Source organism: Buteo buteo, chromosome 9 (genome assembly GCF_964188355.1).
Source record: "Buteo buteo chromosome 9, bButBut1.hap1.1, whole genome shotgun sequence".
Lineage (NCBI taxonomy): Eukaryota > Metazoa > Chordata > Aves > Accipitriformes > Accipitridae > Buteo > Buteo buteo.
Window position 1 is genome coordinate 22,782,642 of NC_134179.1, and position 19,070 is coordinate 22,801,711.

The 19,070-nt window shown below is 37.4% G+C and overlaps 2 protein-coding genes across 16 annotated transcripts in view; both read right to left on the reverse strand.

Annotated features, from left to right (window-relative positions):
* Window positions 1-19,070, reverse strand: part of EPB41L2 (erythrocyte membrane protein band 4.1 like 2) — a 120,332-nt gene that overhangs the window by 16,021 nt on the left and 85,241 nt on the right. For 7 of the 15 annotated variants that reach the window (XM_075035700.1, XM_075035711.1, XM_075035702.1 and 4 more), the window contains 5 exons: window positions 13,384-13,556; window positions 11,378-11,559; window positions 6,875-6,937; window positions 3,925-4,071; window positions 2,434-2,538 (listed from right to left, as the gene is read on the reverse strand). In XM_075035700.1, coding sequence (XP_074891801.1) covers window positions 2,434-2,538; window positions 3,925-4,071; window positions 6,875-6,937; window positions 11,378-11,559; window positions 13,384-13,556 — 670 coding nt within the window. The remainder of the gene's footprint in view (window positions 1-2,433; window positions 2,539-3,924; window positions 4,072-6,874; window positions 6,938-11,377; window positions 11,560-13,383; window positions 13,557-19,070) is intronic. The other 8 variants (XM_075035705.1, XM_075035712.1, XM_075035704.1 and 5 more) reach the window with 3 other exon arrangements.
* LOC142034847 (uncharacterized) lies at window positions 8,837-9,860 on the reverse strand (the record flags this gene model as incomplete). The annotated part of the gene is made up of 1 exon (XM_075036671.1): window positions 8,837-9,860. A coding segment is annotated over one exon (699 nt), but the record flags the coding sequence as incomplete, so codon positions are not given.

A 19,070-nucleotide genomic window follows, 5' to 3' on the forward strand; every position in this document is an offset into this window, starting at 1 on the left:
TGTTTTGCAAATGCTTAAGTAAACTAAGCAAATGGTTTCTGTTAAAGAATCTGTTTTCAAAAAGCCTCTCCCATCCTACCGGGAAAACTTGTTTTATTCAAACATACGTAAAAGGGTATGTTGCTTTAAAGCATAAATTACGTTCATAGTCTGGCTTATTTTCTGTAGTACAATAAATCTGTATGGTAAAGCAAACTTAAAATTCATGTGGGTACAAGCCTCTGAAAAGGCTAAAAAGTCTTTATTCCAGTTTTCCTTCCATGAGCTCTTGTACTAAGGTAGAAGTAAAACCAGTTAAAATAAAAAGCCAATAATCTAACAAATACCTAACATGGACATAACACACATTTTGACAACATTCAGTAAGATACACTTCTGTCTTAGAGAACGGCACTACAGAGAATTGCAGCAGAAGCACAAGCCAGAGGAAAGCCAAGGTGCCATGCAGACAACCGCAGTCCGTGTGGACTCTGTGAGTAGCAGTGTAGAATCTGAACTGATGTAAGCTACACCATGCTACTGTGCATATACTACAACACATATAGCATGCAGAAGAACAGAGAAGGAAAAGAAAAAGAACACCTATATTTTTTCCCTACAATGAATTTTTAAGTAGATTTCAAAGGTGGTTAAGAAAAGTTAATGTGAATGCAAGTTATTAAATCTGCTCTCATGCAACATCCAATATCCATCCGGGCAAAGTGTTCCTCACTCCTACTTTCTTTCCGTAGTTTACCATGCCCAATAAATGTTTATCTATTAATAGATTACATCAAAAGGCAAAAATGTTCATGATACTCCTACTGTACTCTGGTACCACATGTTTTCTAATCACTCAAAGCAGTAAAAAAAAAAAAAGGGGGGGAGGGGGGCATCTTTATGTGGCATGTGATCAGACTGTGTCTATCTCTCTCCCTCTCTTCCCACATATGTATGTAATTAAAGACAGGCACATACAACCCATCTTTTTGCGTTTTACCACCTTCAAATTTTTAGGTCTTCTAATCTTTTAGAAGGAAAACTCTAATTACACAATTTGTTTGATAACGTAACCCCTGTTCCCTCAGGAGGCATTTAGTAAAAATGATTAAATGCATAGAATTGGCACTTTTCATCAAAGTACTGTAGTTACAATAATGTATCAGCCTGTGCAGATGTTTAAATTCCTGGCAAATTCCTTCTGGTACATAGTCATATACACTAACATGAAATACTGATTACAAGTGGGAGGGATGGATTAAAAAAAAAAAAAATATTGTGGGTATCCATAACATAACAACATTTCACATATTTGTGACATACATATCAAAGTGTCACAATTTCTGTTATAATTAAGTCACAGATGCTGTGCATTTGTGGGAGTACAGTCATACAGAAGTATAGTGGCACAGACGAGATGTACCCAAAATAACATTTCTCATACACAGAAAATGACCAATTTGCAAGTATTGTCACTGGAGCAAAAGAAAGAAGAAAAGAAAGACTATTAGCAGTGGTATCCCTGCTTTATTCTCGTCTGTTGTCCAACTATCTTAAAAGATAGGCAAGGAAACATACAGTCCAGGAATAGGACTGAGCAATGTATTAGTCTACTAATACCAGCAAGTTTATAAATTGGGGGTAGCAAAACACTTGAACACAAACTACTATCCATCAACAAATAATTTAGGATGGAAATATACTGTTTCCCAATATTCATATTTATATATGTTACTGAACTAGGACTGACAGCTTTACATTAACCTACCTCTGTCCCAATTCCTAGGTGGTGGAAAATAGTCCAAAAGTGATGTAAAAAAGCAACATCATAATTGCTACCCATCATCACTATCACACTGCTAGTAGTCCCACTGGTTATATAGCATTTTTCACTGCATAGATGTTAAATCAGCTTATAGGGGAGAAAACTTCCCTCTTTCTCTGGGTGAAAGGAGAGGTATGGAAGTGTGGAGGTACTCAGAACCAGGTTGCCTTTGAAATGAAGCTGCTTCTACAGCGTTATTGATTTGAATAATGATTACATAGTGAACACGTAAAGCAAAAGTTCTTGTGTGAAGTGTCAAATAACTGCAGACAATTATTTCCATATAGAATGGAAATACATGTTTTGCTGTCATCCTAGTCACATAAAATACGGTAATTTTCTGGTGAAAAATTGGTTTTCTTTTCAAACAGCAGCCATTCAGAACTTCACAGCTAGTTCGGTGCTCTAAGCAGAATGTTGCTGGCATTCATGTGTGTATATATATATATAAAAATATATATACATATACACACACACACACACGGATCCTGGTTTACAACTCAACCTTCTCCTTTCAGTACTGGCTTAAAAAAGTTATCTCCATCGGGGGGGGGGGAAGAAAAGAAAGAAGTGCCCAAGCTAGCCCACAGCAGATACAGCAAAAAGGCAGTAGGTTTCAGGGCAGCCACCTTATTGGTCTCCTCTGGTTTTGCTCCAGCAATCCATGGCATTGCAGTCCATTGCTTCTCCTTCCCAGGCAGTGTTTTCACTTGGAAAATGTGGTCTCCTTTCTTCTATTTGGTTTTCATTTTATAAAACCAGTTTAAATCAACAAGCAATAAGACAGACACACACTATACATAAACATAAAACCAAACCATCTTAAAGTGACAGAACATACTAGATGAGGAAAAAAAATACAGAGATAAAAGAACTTGGCAGGGCCTCAACTTCAATACAAAGAAGTCAACACAGAAAATACACACAACCACATAACAAAAATTAAGTTACACTTTTATATAAATGTCTATTTTAACTAAAAAGATATTTAGAGCTATTAAATGAACCAATGTGTCATGGACATTTGAAAATTTGACCAGCATTTGTACCTATGCATATACCACTAGGTGTAGAAATATTCAGGTACTACTCAGAAACTTGGGGAATCATTTCTTGGCAGTAACCATAAATTAACAAAACAGTCATTAAAGAAGTGATCCATACAGTCAGTGACTGTATTATCTGTATGCACACACTCACAGTTCAGATTTCTTAAGTATCTTATTGAAATAATGTCTTATTAACAAAAATCATTTGGTAGCATTGAGCAAGCTTAATTTAAAGTTCACCTCTCTGGGGAATGAATACTTAAGAATTGAATGCGATAGGACAACAGTATACTTAGGAGGGAAGAGTAGGAACAATGGTGAAAGAAAAGGATAACAACAGAAGATAAACTGATTGCTTTCAAAGACTGATTTGCTCTTCTACTCTATAAAAGCAGCAGCAAATAACACCCCATAAAACTAAAAGTTTCACAACAGCAAGATATATTTATCTGGGTAGTTTTCTTGCCACAAGCTTTCAGGATGATGTTGGTAGAGAATCGTTTTCTAAACTGCTGTTTTAAGGTTCAGTCAGGAAGGAGGTATAGAGAAAAAGTAGATAAATTCATTATACAGACTTTTGGAGATTAAGGTGAGTAAATTTTAATAACTACATTAAATACGTCCCGAAGAAGTCAACACTGTAAATTAACTGATCATGTAAGGTCCTTCTGCAACAACACACAGGCTGTGTGTGTGTTTATGCACAAGCTGTCTATGAAGAGTTATAGAGGGAAAAGGAGGGAAAAGTTCTATTGTCACTGAAAAGTTATCTCCATCAATCTGTGTAAATCAGAATGAAATTTAAGCTGTCCTTAACACACAGGAAAATACTGCCATCACTTCCATTTTTTTCTAGTGATTCTAATTCAGTTGTTCTTGTAAAAGAATAAAATTCTACACATTATTTAAAGTCAGGTCCAATGGTAAGTGGTAAAAAGTTAATGTACACTTAGTATAAACAAATATTACATTAGCCAAAGAAAGTGTTACTCTAAAGGACAAACTGCATTTACTGTATTACATACAGGGTTGTATCGAAACGCATATGGACGAGTGTCTGCAGTGACATACCCCTTGTGTCTGTAGGGACAGAGTTGTGATACGCCGCTTTTCCCACTCATTTGGGCGTGGTTCAGGTGTGGATTCCATGAAATTGCGCTTGAGCTCACTAATGCTAGCCTGGTGTTTCAGTAAGTCGTCCTGGGTCTTATCCAGGTCCTAGCAACCCGCAATGTAAAACAAAGTAGGACAAAACACGACAACAAAAGCAAACTTAACTGGAAAAAAAAAAAAAAAAGAAAAGAAAAAAAAAGAAACCAAACCAAGGAAAGTGCCTTGTGTCTGAAGAGCTATTCTTCTTTGGAGCACCTTAAAATAAAAAAGTTCAAGGCTAAAGGGAACCAAGAGTTTTTGGTTCTGTTTTTGTAACAAAGGGCCACTCATACACTGTTTCTTCCGTATTTTCAGGCAAAGGAAAAATAATGCTGTGCATGGTTATTTAACAGAGGGCTATTTTCATCAAAAACATGATGAGTTGCTTGCTTTCATCTAAAATTTGTAAGCACAGAAGCAAACGTTTTGGGCTATTTATTGCACAACTAACGTTACTGAAGGTAGCTGTAAGAAAGAATAGTCTAACCCAAGAGGCATTATAAAAATGCATCTTTCTTGATATAAAAGCTCCATGAAAAATACTTCTGTGAAGACAATACTACAGGGCCAAATATGCAAGCAATACTCATTGTGCCCGTCATGTAGGCTTAAACTTACTGGAAGAATCAGATTTAAAGCCTGCTATCTGCCAATTCCACAATTAAGAACCTGACAGCAGACACAGCACTCCAGTAGGGATAGTTTTTGTGCACATCAGTACCAAAGAGATGTTCTCCCTAAATTGCACCTACATAGGCAAGTGCCAAAGGGGACACCACAATGTGAATATTGAGTTAGATTTTGTGATGACCCATTAAGGCTAAGCTGCAGCACCTTGGATGAAATAACTACAAGATAGTCTTTCACTTTATACCAGATACAGTAGCAGACATAAGGATCAGGAGCTATGCAGAAACATAACTGTTGTGGTTAAGTAGGCAAAAATCTATCTACTTAGCTACCTTGGAAATACATTATCCTTTAAATACAATGATTGGCTTTGGTGGGAAGAGCAGGTTTCTCTCTGCTGTCATAATTTGTCCTCCTTCCAACATGCCAGGTTTTGAGAAAAGCCTATGTTGGTTATGTACACTCTAACACAAGAATATTTTTTCAGTATTCTGTGGTGAAATTCAAGTTTAAGCCTCAGATCCATTTTTAGTACAGAATTAAAAGACTGAAGATTAAAATGGAATAATATCAATGTAGACATAATTATTAATGAAGTTTTATCAAAAGAATGTAATCAGATACAATAATTTAGGCAAAGCATCTGGGTTTTTGTAAAGAGATTTTATATACCTTGTAACAGAACATTCTGAAATTTTACTTAACGTTTTGGTTAGGGTTTTTATAGTCAGTGCTCACACTGCAAAGATGCTTTTTCTTAAGTCATGAAAAATCCAAATCCAGTACAAACTCATTAGTTTCTAATTCCTTTTCACTTGCATGTTCAGACCCGGTAACAGTTCAGTGCTGCACTTCTATTTCCTAATTCTGCAAATATTCACACATGCGCTTTGAACACTAAGACCTCTCCCCTTCTGGCAACTCAGTAGGTTCATATTGTCACAGGACCAATGCTTCACCTTTAATCTAGGAGTAACAAACAAGACATTAAATATGTCCCCCTAAAGTATGTATTTTCTGACTGAAGTAAAACCTTATGTCAAAGGCATTCTATGACACAAATAAGGTCATAACAATCATGTCATCATTTAAAAACCTGTCTTGGCTTGACACAAGGCACGTTTCTTGGACTTGATCAAAGCACAATTATGCAAGGCACTTCCAGTGCTTTAGTAAGTTATACACAAGCAAAGTTTCAATAGTGAGCAAAAGCTGCAAAAAGCCAAAAAACATATTAGTTGGGTTACTGCGATTCATATATCTCCTTATTACTGAACAAAACCAATGATTTTTTAAAAGACAGTTTTTGTGACAAAGGGAATTATTTATAGCCCCATCTGGATGAATAATAAGGAAAAAAATTAAAGACAGCAGTAGGATTTTCTAAAATTTCTTCAGTTACTAGCTTATGTTATTAACCACAAGTTAAAGAATACTGATTATAACTACAGATAGTCTTTGATAAAATAATCCAGATTAACAGACTATATGGAAATTCTTATGATAAAAATCTCTGCTTTGGTGACAAAACACTACACATTAACATACTGTTCAAAGCTCTTTGCTGTTGCTCATCTTCAATGAAAACCAACCTTTAGGAAGCAAGAATTACTTCCATTTGAAAAGTGAAAAAATAAAGCAAAGATTCAGAAACATATCTAAACATGCCCTTTAAAAATCTGATCCTCACATACATTTCTCAAAGCTCCCCAAATCAATGAGCATCAGAACCAGAATTAGTTTTTCCACACTTGTACCACTGCTTGTGCCTTACTAACTCCATTTATTCAGACAATGTATTTGATAAAGGTTGATTAAACTGGTGAAAACTAGCAACCATGCACAACAGAAGATGCACACATTGAGGAGCAATGTATAAAAATCCCATTTAGGATTATGAATTGGACCCATGTGTTTGCTTTATCTAAATAGGGCTATTATTCCCAGTTGCCACCTTGAAAACATCTAGCAAAAATACATAAAATGTACATTCAACATTCAAGCTGAGGGTTTTTTTTGTTTGTTTGGATTTGTTAGGGTTTTGTTGTTGTTGGTTTTTGGGTTTTTTTCCTTTTAAATTTAAACTCAGAAACTAGAATGATAACATGCAACATTTCCAAGCTGTTTTTACCCCATGCACTTCATGCACTGTGTCTGTAACAGCCTGCAAGTGACCTCCCATCCCATGCAGCCTGGCAGCCCGTGAGAAGGGAAAGTGTTTCTTATATTATATACAAACCTCCAACATTAAATTGCTATGTCTGACATAAATATTTTCCCCGTCTACTCTCAAGGAATTGCTCTGTGAAGTTAAGCCACACACACACACACACAAAAAAAAAAAAACCAACAAAAAAACAAACATAAAATGTACCAGCAAGTAAATAAAAAAGGCCCTTAGAATCAGACAGTTAAATAAAGGAAATAAAATGGTAAGGTGAAAAGGCACAATTCAGACTAAATTCACATTAAGTTTAGGGTGCTAATAAGGCAGGCAGATACAGCCAGATTTAATTGTTAAAAAAACCAACCATGCACCTTCTGCTGTGCTTCCTCCTCTTCAGATTCCACCTATGTGAGCACGTGGCAAATTATCAAGAAAAGGAACTGTTAACATACGCTTATAGACTAACACAGAGGCTTCATCTCTTTGTAAATGCTGCAAAGCGTGCTATATTTACAGACCTTTACTGTTTCGGCCCCAGATGTTGAAATTATTAAGCGACTTTGGTCTTCCTTCACCTACATTGTTGTAGAATGGCTGAAGTAGTTATTTGGCATAAGTGACATGAAAAATGGAAGTTTCACACTGTGTCCCTCTCTTGCTGTACTTGTCAGTGTTTTCCCAGATGGAAATTTAAGAATGAGTAAAGAAAAAAACATGACGTGCGTAATATCTATGGTAAGCACCTTAAACTTTGCAACAAGTTGATGGGAAAATGGAATCTAATGCATGAGTTCTTTTGCTAAGACAAACTATGATTCAAGTCAAACATCTAAATACTGTATTTACAAACTGTCTTAGTTATTTTAAGAATGTTGCTGTCTTGGGATGAGTTACTTGCACACCTCCCTCCTTTTTAGGTGAATATATTCTTCTTCAAACTGCAATGCACTCTGTTGGAAATGATACCTAATCTTATCTCACCTACGAGTATTCTGAATGTGTTAAGGAACAGTGTTTTTTACAAAGCAAACCACTTCCCAGTCTTTCCACAGGTACAAATATCAACTGCTAATCTTAGGAAAAGATGCATTTAGAAGTCAACACTGTGCAAGTACATAAATTTGAAGAGGGGTTTACTTACTGTACAGTGTTGCATTTTGGATTCTGTGTGAATGCACACATGATGTGGTACATACCACATTTTTATTCATTTCTTATTTATCTGCAGTTCTATTTTCTGCAACTTTATGTTACAAATGATGGATTGAATCCGGTTACAGAAAAATTGAGAAAGTCTTTAAAGTCATGTTTTTCATTATTTTGAACTTAGATTAGTGTTTTTAATGACATTATGTTGTATTTAGCATGTTTTTAGTATGTACCTTGTATTGATTTAATTGGTTTAACAAACTTTTTTAACTGTAACATTGAACAGGCCTTCCCCCTTTTTGATTCTACAATATTTAGTTTCATATTTCCTGTGAAGGTCAAAATAAATACCTTTTTCTAGTCATATTGCTGTAACACACACAGCAGATATAAGGAAAGGAGGCATTTTGTCAACCACTCCAGATGATCAGAGCAACATTATTAGTGTGACTGAGGCTCCTGTATGGCAATTTTAACAGTGTATTTCAAAGAATGTTCAGACTCCAGTGATTCAAGTCTGACACAACCTGCAATCCCAGCTAATGAATGAAATCAGTCTCCACCATAACTGCTGCTAAAGATTAATCAAAGGACTTACAAAAAAAAAAAAGGGCCTTGAACAGACTCAACTTTGCACACACCACTGTAGAGCAGAAACATCTGAAATCTGGAGTAACAAAAAAGCTGATTTTAAAGCATTCACAGTTTTCTGAATTCAGCTTTTAGGAATTTCACTTTTCAGATCTAAACAGAACTTTGGAGATGTGCATTCCAGTCAATGCACACAGGAGATAAGCATTTTAACATAAACTGATAGTGCAAGTAACACAACTTGCAAATAGTATCAAGTAATAATATATTTATTATTACACAGCACTTTCAGTATTCAGATTTATGTGCTCATAAACATTTTGAACTACAAAGCAACTCTATCTGCAGCTCAGTGTCTGTGGAATCTAATGAAATTATGCATGCTGTAGAAATTTAGGCAGAAAAAACAACAGCTATCTATTGACTAAAAAATCCTACAGTGGCAATTTTTCACAAATAAGTAAAGTTAGAAAGATGCAGATACACACCCGCCCCCGTGTGTGTGTGTATTTATACATATACAGGCATGGACATAGACATATGCCTATACCAGCAAGTGTGCAAAACTGAGCAAGCCTCTGGGAGAACAAGCATAAAAGCTATATGCAAGTGTCAACATTTAAGCAACAAGATTACACACCTCCTCCTCCTCTGCTTTGTCATTCAGGTCATTGTCATTAGAGGCACTAAAGGAAGTCACCTTAGGCTCCAGGTAGCAGAGGGACAGAGCGAGAGGAAGGGAAAGTGTGAGTGAAAAGGGAATAGACTGGAAAGCAGACAGCAGCAGCACAAAGATAAGGAGAAAAGAGGGAATGAAGGAAGGAGACGTAATAGGAATATAGTGCTGAAGGCCAGGTGGGAGGAAAGAGATGCAAATATCAGGAAGGCTAGGAAAAGTAATATAACCATCCTCATCAAGCAGTGAATGGAAACTAAAAGAAAAGCATCTGATAAAGCTGAACGAGACACACAACTCAGTGCTTTTGTAGTCATTTGTATGGATTTTTCCCTCCACAGCAAGGGAGCCTCGACTAGCTAGGGGTCTCATAGATTCAAAGGTATTATTTGGTAAAGCTATTTCATTTTTTTTATGATCTGGTGTTTCTTTCATGGAATTGGACTCTGAGATGTCTGGGATGGTAAGGAGGGGCTCTCCAAAGGGATCTTCCTCTGAAATATCTGAAAGCGTGTCCATCTCAGGGACAGGCGACAGGTTTGTGAGATGGGATGACACGGAATGGACGGGTAGTGATGATGGGTGTATGTGAGTGAGCCGAAGAAAAAAATTCTGTGCACAGTGGAAAATGAAAGCACAAAAAAATGCAAGTTTGAAGGCACAAGAAGAGAGAAAAAAAAAGAAATTATTAGTTAGTGAAAAATTTTACTTAGAAGCAGGGATAGCTCTACTAACGCAATAGAAATGCCAAATAAAAATAGAAATCCCCTTGTGTTTTACAAGCAGCCAACTTGTTTACTTCTCTGGATTATGAAAGGAACCGATTACGAATGTTTTGTTCTCAGGCTGTAAAAAGCTGTGCACTTTTGAACTGTAATAGTCACTTACAACAGATGGAAGAGGACAGACATTCAAAGCTTTGGCAGAAAGGTCAGGGGACAGTGCAGTACAGGAAAGACAAGTTGGCACTTTGATTCTTGGGTTTGTAACGATTTCCTCTAAGAATTAAAGAGAGTCAGAAAGGAAAAGAAGTGTCTGAGCTAGGGGGGAAAGAAAGCTGTTCACAGAATTGGCATGTGTAACAAAACCTTACTGAACAGCTTCCTGGAACAACATTCCAAAATACTGCTTTTTTTTTTTTTTATTCTCTTGGTTAAAATAGTGAAAGATACTGCCACTTTGAAAACAAGGGAATATCACCATTTTACCAAGACCAAAGTCAAAACATAGTAATTTACCAGTTTTCTCTCATAAAGAAAATCTGTGTGTGCCTTTTTCCTAGGCTAATTCAAAATTATTTTAACTTACCAGCAAAGAAAAAAAATGCAACTGTCCGTATTTGTTCCCTTCCTACACTTGAATGCAGCGGGAACATGTGAACCACACAGAGAAACTCAGCAGTCCCCCTAGGAATCAAATGGGTAGCTAACTTGCAAAAATGTTTGAAAACAAAATTACTCTTTAAATATGAAAGAAAGTTCTGGAGAACTGCCCAAAAAAGAAACGATCTTCAAGAGAGAAGAACAGATTTTAGCTGACACTTTGGAAGGAAATCTTTACATCAAATCATACAAGATCTAAATCTAATTTTTTGACCTATTCCCCCAGTAGCTCAAACAAACAAGACAAGTAAATGGTTGTTTGCAACAGGAACAGATGAAAGAACTCAACTTTTCACAGAAATCTACACCTCAGTCAACATAAAAGTTTTTAAAGTGTGAAATACTTCTGCAATGGCTACTAAAACAATACTGTTACCTATGGTAATTAAACACAGTCATAATACACCCAGCTCCGTAGAATGTACAGAACTGTGGATATACTAACAATTTTTTTTTAAAGTCTGAAACTAAGGAAATGAATAAAACATTATTTATACTTTGAAACATTTTTTTCAAGAACTCATGCAAACTTACTGAGAATTCAAATTAAATTTATAGCAATAAAAGAAACCCTAGGTCAATGCCATTCAGAAGTTTGTATTTTCTTTTGCTTACGTATGTTTACATTAAGTTAAACCTACAGAAAGCACTTGACAGTTTTTCTTTAGTATTTTAATATGGTGTTCTGTATGACGCTCAGAAGTGACAGGCACTAAATAACCACACATGAACACATACCACATGAACAAATAATTTTGGTGTGAAAGTCAGCCATACCTTTCCATCCTGAGTCAATTCTAATTGTGGAGTTTTGACTGGGCTTCCATCTTCTTCTCTGCCACCTTCTTTCAACTTGGCCTGACCAGCAGCTTCAATGTCAATGATTTTATCTCCAGCAGCCTGCCCTCCAGTAGCAGGGAAGTCTCTTAGCAGACCTTGGTCTGAGATACCCATGGGAGCTATTAGAGAACAAAATTTTGATTAAGTGGGGTAAGTTGGAACATTTTGTTTTTAAGACTTCTTAACAAAATGATTTTATGGTGATGTCAGCAATGAGCAATACAGGCTAGTTACTGCGTGATACAATATTTTTCAGCTTCTTGGCTTTGCAAAAAGTCTATGGTTCTCATTGCACTGATATGAACAGCAACGTACCCTTGTTACATAATGTGCACTTACTATGCAAGGTAAAAAAAACTCACAGTATCAGGTAGGTATTTATCAATTTTTTGATTAGTCTTGGAAGACAAATTCAAGGTACTGTTCTTGTGACTGTGTAAATCACCATAACAGAAGAGAGAAATAGGCAAGAGTGTCTTGTGAAAATTCACTATTTTGAGAGGACTGTTTTAATGCAATAAAGAAATAGCTATGCATATAACTGTCACAGTATTTTTATCCTGGAACCTTAGCAAAACTGCAGAAACAACAGCTCAGTGAAAGTAAGACTTTTCCTCCCTTATGCTTGCAAAAAATGGAAGGGGGAAATACTGAATATGTATACTTGAATATAGTTAAAGCACAAGAGACTGAAAGGCCTTAAATTAGTTTATTTCTCTTATTTGATTAAGCATAATAGGATTTATGAGCAGGATGGATTTTTTTTTTCTTTTTTTAAAAGGAAAACACAAGAGCAATGTTTCATCATGCTCAAAATTTTGACTGTGATGGTTCTGTAAGACTGAAAGTTTGGGCCTGAACACACATACATACACATCTGTGTTCTGCAGATGATGCACAAGGGATCCCAGAAAGGCTTGATGATACAATCTCAGAGAGCTGGGAAGAATTCAAATTGTTTCTAACCAAAAGTAGTACAGGAACTAAACCAGACTCAGACAGTAACACTAATGTGGCAATAAGTCTTTTGGTTGCCACAAGGACTCATAGCAGTGAAAGCACTTTTGCCTCTTATTTTTGCTTTGGTTCTCAGAAGGTAAGGTTTCCCAATCAAGTATCACAGTTTGCTTATTTGTCCCAGTATAGAAGAATGACTATTTGCAGAAGTAAGTCTTCTAAGTAAAAGATTTTTGGAGAAAATAAGGTAAAGTTAACAGCTGAATTGTAGCTAAACTCACATCATTGTCACAGTTCATTTTTATTCCAGTGAAGTTGTGTATGCCTGAATCTAAGTCAAGCTTCATGTCATTTTTTCTGAAGAATTTTTCTACTCTGTATTATTTCAGAAGTGATTTAGAGTAAAACATATGCTTCTGCATCTCTCACACATACTGCTGCTATACCTGCCTTTGGAAAGCATACCTGTTTTCAATAAAGGAAACCAGAAGATATTTCTGCTCAGATATCAAACACCAGTAAATGACAAAAAAAATTTTTAGCTATTCAAACAACCTCAACATAAAATTTGTTAACTAAACACAGAAGTACCTAATAAATATAATAGGATAGCAGTATACTGAACAAAATGATACAAAACTAGAAGAAACAACTTGTTCTGCCTTTTCTCTTTGGTGTAGGGAGAAACACTCAGGCCAACCCACAGCCCAAAAGATGCTGCTGACCAAACAATTCTAATCAACAGCATATATTCACAGCAGTGCCATACGATGTAGGCAGTGACTTAACTTACTATTTAGGTCACCTAAAATCGACAAGTAACCGAAGTGGCTATTCCTCACATCACCCATCAGAAACTGAAATCCATAAATTTGTCAATTGACATTCTGGCCATCCACAATGTCAACATTTTTGAATGTTGGTCAGATCGGAGTGACAACACATGATGTAATCATTACACTGAAGAAATAAGTCAAATTTCGTACCTCCATCAAGGCTTCTGGAAACGCGTTTGCTTGAAGTGCGTTCAAAGTATGGAGCTGGTCTGTCTATGAGGTTGCTAGCCTGTCGTGTCTGTGCTTGCGTACGTCCACTGTAGCGGAACTTGGAACCCAAGGTTAGAAACTTTGCTTTTGGAGGCTGTTCTGGTGATACAAGTCTAAAAAGTAAATATGAAGAAAGTCAGTTAAAAAGGCTTTATTTTATGTATTTAATGAGGTACTATAAAGCTACTTATTATATTTCAACTTCAGTTCACCGTGCATGATTTGTGCACTCCAAGAAAGGATTCTACCATAAGCTCTGAGAAAAACTTCTAAACCAATGCATATTACTTATTATTTAGAGTTGGAGTTGAAGTGATGCTGATAACCATCACTTTTTCCACAGTATGACTAAGCATCTGGGATCCTTATCTTTTGGTGCCATCTTGGTTAAATTGCATTTTTTGTAGAAAGCTGAGGCCATTATAGGTTCACGTAGAATACCTATCAGATCTCTCTCTTTAGAATGTTACTGATAGTGGAAACTATACATCCCACTTCCACTGTCCTTCCTATGTTCCAAGATACCAATACAGCAGCTACTATTCTTCAAAGTTAGGGAATGGCATCTCTGCCTTCTATGCAGAAAGCTGTATCAAGTGAAAAAAAAGATTGATTGGGCTGGAGAGTTGTGACCTAACAGTAAAGAAGTTTAACAAGCTATATTCAGACTCCAGTTTCTTTACAATGTCATATATAGATTTTTATAAGTTGATGTTTGCTGGATATAAGGAGGGGAAAAAAGAATATAATGAAAAGGGTGAAAAAGAGATTCAGTTACGAGTGCTATTAATACTGGGTTTTGTGCTGGGTATGTATGTTTGTACCTAAGTGTTAGAGTCAATGTCAGAAAGTCCAGGTAACAACGTGGCAGAATTTGCTATGAGGGATTCCACTTTGTTCCACCAGTTTTTGACATCACATGGGTTTGAAGAGACAGGTCCTCTATACCTCCCTAAATTTCCTTCAGTATGAGGACTTTAAGCTCTTATTCATCTGACCGTCATTGCTTGTACTTTGTTTTTGAAATCTGAGCCGTGGGCTTCAACACTGAGAGTATTGTTTGTTCCAGTGTCATCTTTGCCGATAGGATAAACAGTCATCACTGCAGTAACTCTTCTCAGACTCCACTTCCCTAGAAAGGTCTTTGATGTTGCTTCCTGGATCAATATAGTGCTGCAAATACATGCTTACCCAGTATGGCAGTCTCCATGGCCTATTCTCCCTCTGTATAAAACCAACAGACTATTCCAGATGGAGCCTTTTGATTTGAGGATCTGCAAAGAATGAGAAGCTCACTGCACATCAGCTTCTTTCAAGCAAAACCAGCAACTACTGTGCCCTTTGTACTTAGGATGGCACGGATGGGCGAGTGAGACTTAAAAGTATGCTGACTTTTTTCTCCTTGTTTGAAGCATTTGCACAGGGAATAGCTGTGTCAGTGGAATCCGATCCAGCATATGTTAAGACAGTATCCAGTGGTGGGTTCTGAAAACTGACAGTCATTCTAAATATATTTCAGCAGAACTGAAGAATTTTCAGATCCTTAGCAAAACCAATGGTGAGCTAGTGTGGTGGGCTGACCCTGGCTGGATGCCAGGTGCCCACCAAAGCCACTCTATAACTCCCCTTCCTCAGCTGGACAGAGGAGAGAAAAAAATAAAACAAAAAGCTCGTGGGTCGAGACAAGGATAGGTAGGGGTCACTCACCAATTACTGTCATGGGCAAAACAGACTTGACTTGGGGAAAAAATTAATTTAATTAATTACCAATCAAATCAGAGTAGGGTAATGAGAAATAAAACCAAATCTTAAAAAAACACCTTCCCCCCACCCCACCCTTCGTCCTGGGCTTAACCTCACTCCTGATTTTCTCTACCTCCTCCTCACCCCCAGCAGTGCAGGGGGACGGGGAACAGGGGTTGGGGTCAGTTCATCACACATTGTCTCTGCTGCTTCATCCTCCTCAAGGGAAGGACTTCTCACTCTTCCCCTGCTCCAGCGTGGGGTCCCTCACACAGAAGACAGTCCTCCACAAACTTCTCCAACATGGGTTCTTCCTATGGGCTGCAATTCTTTACGAACCGCTCCAGCATGGGTCCCTTCCACAGGCTGCAGTCCTTCAAGCACAGATTGCTCCAGTGTGGTCCCCCATGGGTCCACAGGTCCTGCCAGGAGCCTGCTCCAGAGTGGGCTTCCCACATGGTCACAGCCTCCTTCGGGTATTCCCCTGCTCCACCGTGGACCTCCATGGGCTGCAGGGGGACAGCCTGCCTCACCATGGTCTTCACCATGGGCCACAGGGGAATCTCTGCTCCAGCACCTGGAGCATCTCCTCCCCCTCCTTCTGCACTGACCTTGGTGTCTGCAGCGTTGTTTCTCTCACACATTCTCACTCTTCTCTCCACTTGCTGTTGCAACTCAGAGGCGCTACTACCATCACTGGTGGGCCAGCCTTGGCCAGCAGCGGGTCTATCTTGGAGGTGGCTGGCACTGGCTCTATTGGACTTAGGGGAAGCTTCTAGCAGCTTCTCACAGAAGCCACTCATGTAGCCCCCCCCACTACCAAAATCTTGCCACACAACCCCAATATAGCTAGGTAGAAGGTTACCACTTTCTCTAAGAGAGGATCTTTATGGCTTTGTCAGAGTGCTAGCCAGAAGGATCCAGTCCTCCATGCCTAAGATGCATATGCATGCACCTGAATCCTAATCTGTTCCAGCACATTTTTAAAGAAAACAGAATTCAAGACAGACTAAACCACACTTCTGCACTAAGGCCACTTATGTGATAAAATCACAAGTATCTGGAGCTTCACTTTCATTGCTTCTATAAAACAGCCTGTTGTGGTTTAACCCCAGCCAGCAACTAAGCACCACGCAGCCGCTCACTTACTCCCCCTCCCCCCCCACCGCCCCCGCAGTGGGATGGGGGAGAAAATTGGGAAAAGAAGCAAAACCTGTGGGTTGAGATAAGAACGGTTTAATAGAACAGAAAAGAAGAAACTAATAATGATAATGATAACACTAATAAAATGACAACAGTAGTAATAAAAGGATTGGAATGTACAAATGATGCGCAGGGCAATTGCTCACCACCCGCCGACCGACACCCAGCCAGTCCCCCAGCGGCAAATCCCCGCCCCCCCCTTCCCAGTTCCTAAACTGGATGGGACATCCCATGCAATCTTTGTGACAATTTATTTCTCCACCTTATTTCCAAGAGAGAGTGCATTATGCGTTAAGAGAACGAAGGCTAAGAGGGTTTTTCCGAGGTTCTTTCTGTTCTTTATTTTCCAGTCTTGGCAAGGCTACAGCATTAACTGCCATTTTTATCTTCCACCCTGCTGAGATAAACTTTTAATCTTTTAATGTGGAAAAAACAAGGGAACTAATTACTTCCTGATTAAGAGCATTTGAATGGAATTTTTTGTATTACAAGCTTAATTACATAAAATAACTGAAGACTATGCTTCTACCATTTTAGGACATTCTGGGGAGGCACTGAAACAATCATGAAAATTTCAACTAAAACATCATAAAGCAGAATTATAAGCATGTTTCTGCAGCCATTGCATAAGATCCAGAGTTGCAGACTAAGTTACCTCAAAAGATTAACGTAGATACATAGTCTGACTGTATTTCTTAAAGTAGATTGTTGCACTTTGAAAACGGTACTGGAATCCTATAAAGTTGAGCTGAAACAAGTGAATCCAATGCCTTTTGGTTGTCATTTTCAATATAGTTCATTACAAATTTTTATAAATAACTTCATATGCTGGCTGAATTTCCCATACATTATAAGAAGATGGACCTTATTGTAATTATTTGAGAAAAACTGAAACATTGCAAAAGACAACACAATGAATCTTACAATGTTATATAGGGCATGCTAAGAGATCTGGAAGCTAAAAATGTATATCTAGATTGAATACAATTTACTGTGGTATCATACACAAATTTTACACATGCTCTGAAGGAGCTACATACAGTCTCTTGGACTGTAGCAACTGCTTTCTGCTTTTTATCATTGGAAAAAAACAGAGCTGGATTTATTTTACTATTTTTAAATCAGGATGAGAGGTTCTGAGGATTTTCTCTCTGATGACATCAGTGGAGTATATGGATTTTACAGAATGGTTCAAGTATTTGTTACATAATTCTCATTATAATGTCATTCCTGGTTAGAAAAAGCCACTTCTGATTGGAATAAAATCCAATTATTTTTATTATGTCAGAATTTCTGTAGTAAGATTATCTAATACATATTAACACTCCTGAAAACTTTTCTATTTGCAAATGGTAGTTCTCAGTTTAGGATTTTTCACTTCCCTAAGGTTTGGTTTTTTCCCTATTCAGGTTCATTTTATTATGTTTCTTTTTTATTAACTTTTCATTGCAGACAGAACTGCATGATATTGTGGTAACAGATATCACCAGCCAAAGCAGACTTCAAATTTTAAAGAAGGATAGAATGGTGGACTACGTATCTTAAAAACTTAACTAATGAATTCTATCAAACATGAAAAAAATTTAGGATTTAAAAAAGAAGTGCTTCTAAATTAAGCATTTGGAGACTGATTGCCAATCTTAGCACAAATTCTAACATTGCATTCAAGAACATTCTATATTCATTGAAAATCTGAATACTGAAAACCATCCAATGAGACAGTTCCAGTAATGAACTGATTAGGTCTTGTGGTCCCCAAGTTCTCTGAAGGTCTCAGTCTAGCAAATATATTCAGCTTAGACTAGTATTCAGCAAAAGGATTGCACCTACCTTAAACACAATTGCTTTTTTAAAATAAAAAACAGACTACTGAAGGAGAAAACTTACCTTTTACATACCCTAGTTACTGTGCTCATTTGAAACAAGAAACTCAGATTCAATGCCTATTCAATGCATAAGAGATTCAACCTAAATCTGTGACTCCTAAGCTGCATGGGGCACATGCACTCCATCATGGAGTTTGTGCTATTATAAAAATCAAATGAAGATTTTTCAAATTCCTTTTCAATGGAGGAAGTAGAAAGAGAAACAACTCTGTGGCCTATTGTTGAAGTGCTCATTTACAAATAGACTGTAGTTTCAATGACCGATTCAGAATTTTATGTTTATCAGTTGCTGGGGAAAAAAAATGCAGAGAAAGTTATGGATTATTACATAAATGAATAGTAGTCTGTTTTTAAAGTGATTCTCTGTTCTTTAAAGAATGACGGTGAACTCAGGCCAGTTTATAAATAAGGAAAAATTCAGCTGTAAGCATTACACTCAGCAGAATGTTCTGAAAAGTGAAGTGAATGAATACTACTGTCAAGCCCCAAGAACTTCTTGTGAAGGTGTACAATGGCTTTCTAGATGGCCACTCTGAAGAGTCAATCTCTCAGGAAGTCTTACATATGATCACTAGTTTAGTTCCATCCTGTTAGCACTCCGAGAGTTTAAATAAAGCAGCTAATTGTACTTGAGACTTTCAGAATTGGTAATTTGGGGTAGTGATTGTTAGGGTGTCTTCTGTCTAAGAGGTGTTACTGGACTGAGAAATTGGGGACAAAGAGGAGGGAAATCTTCTCTACTTTCCTCATATCCTTTAAAAGAAGGATATGAGCACACCTAGCAAAGTGGGGGAA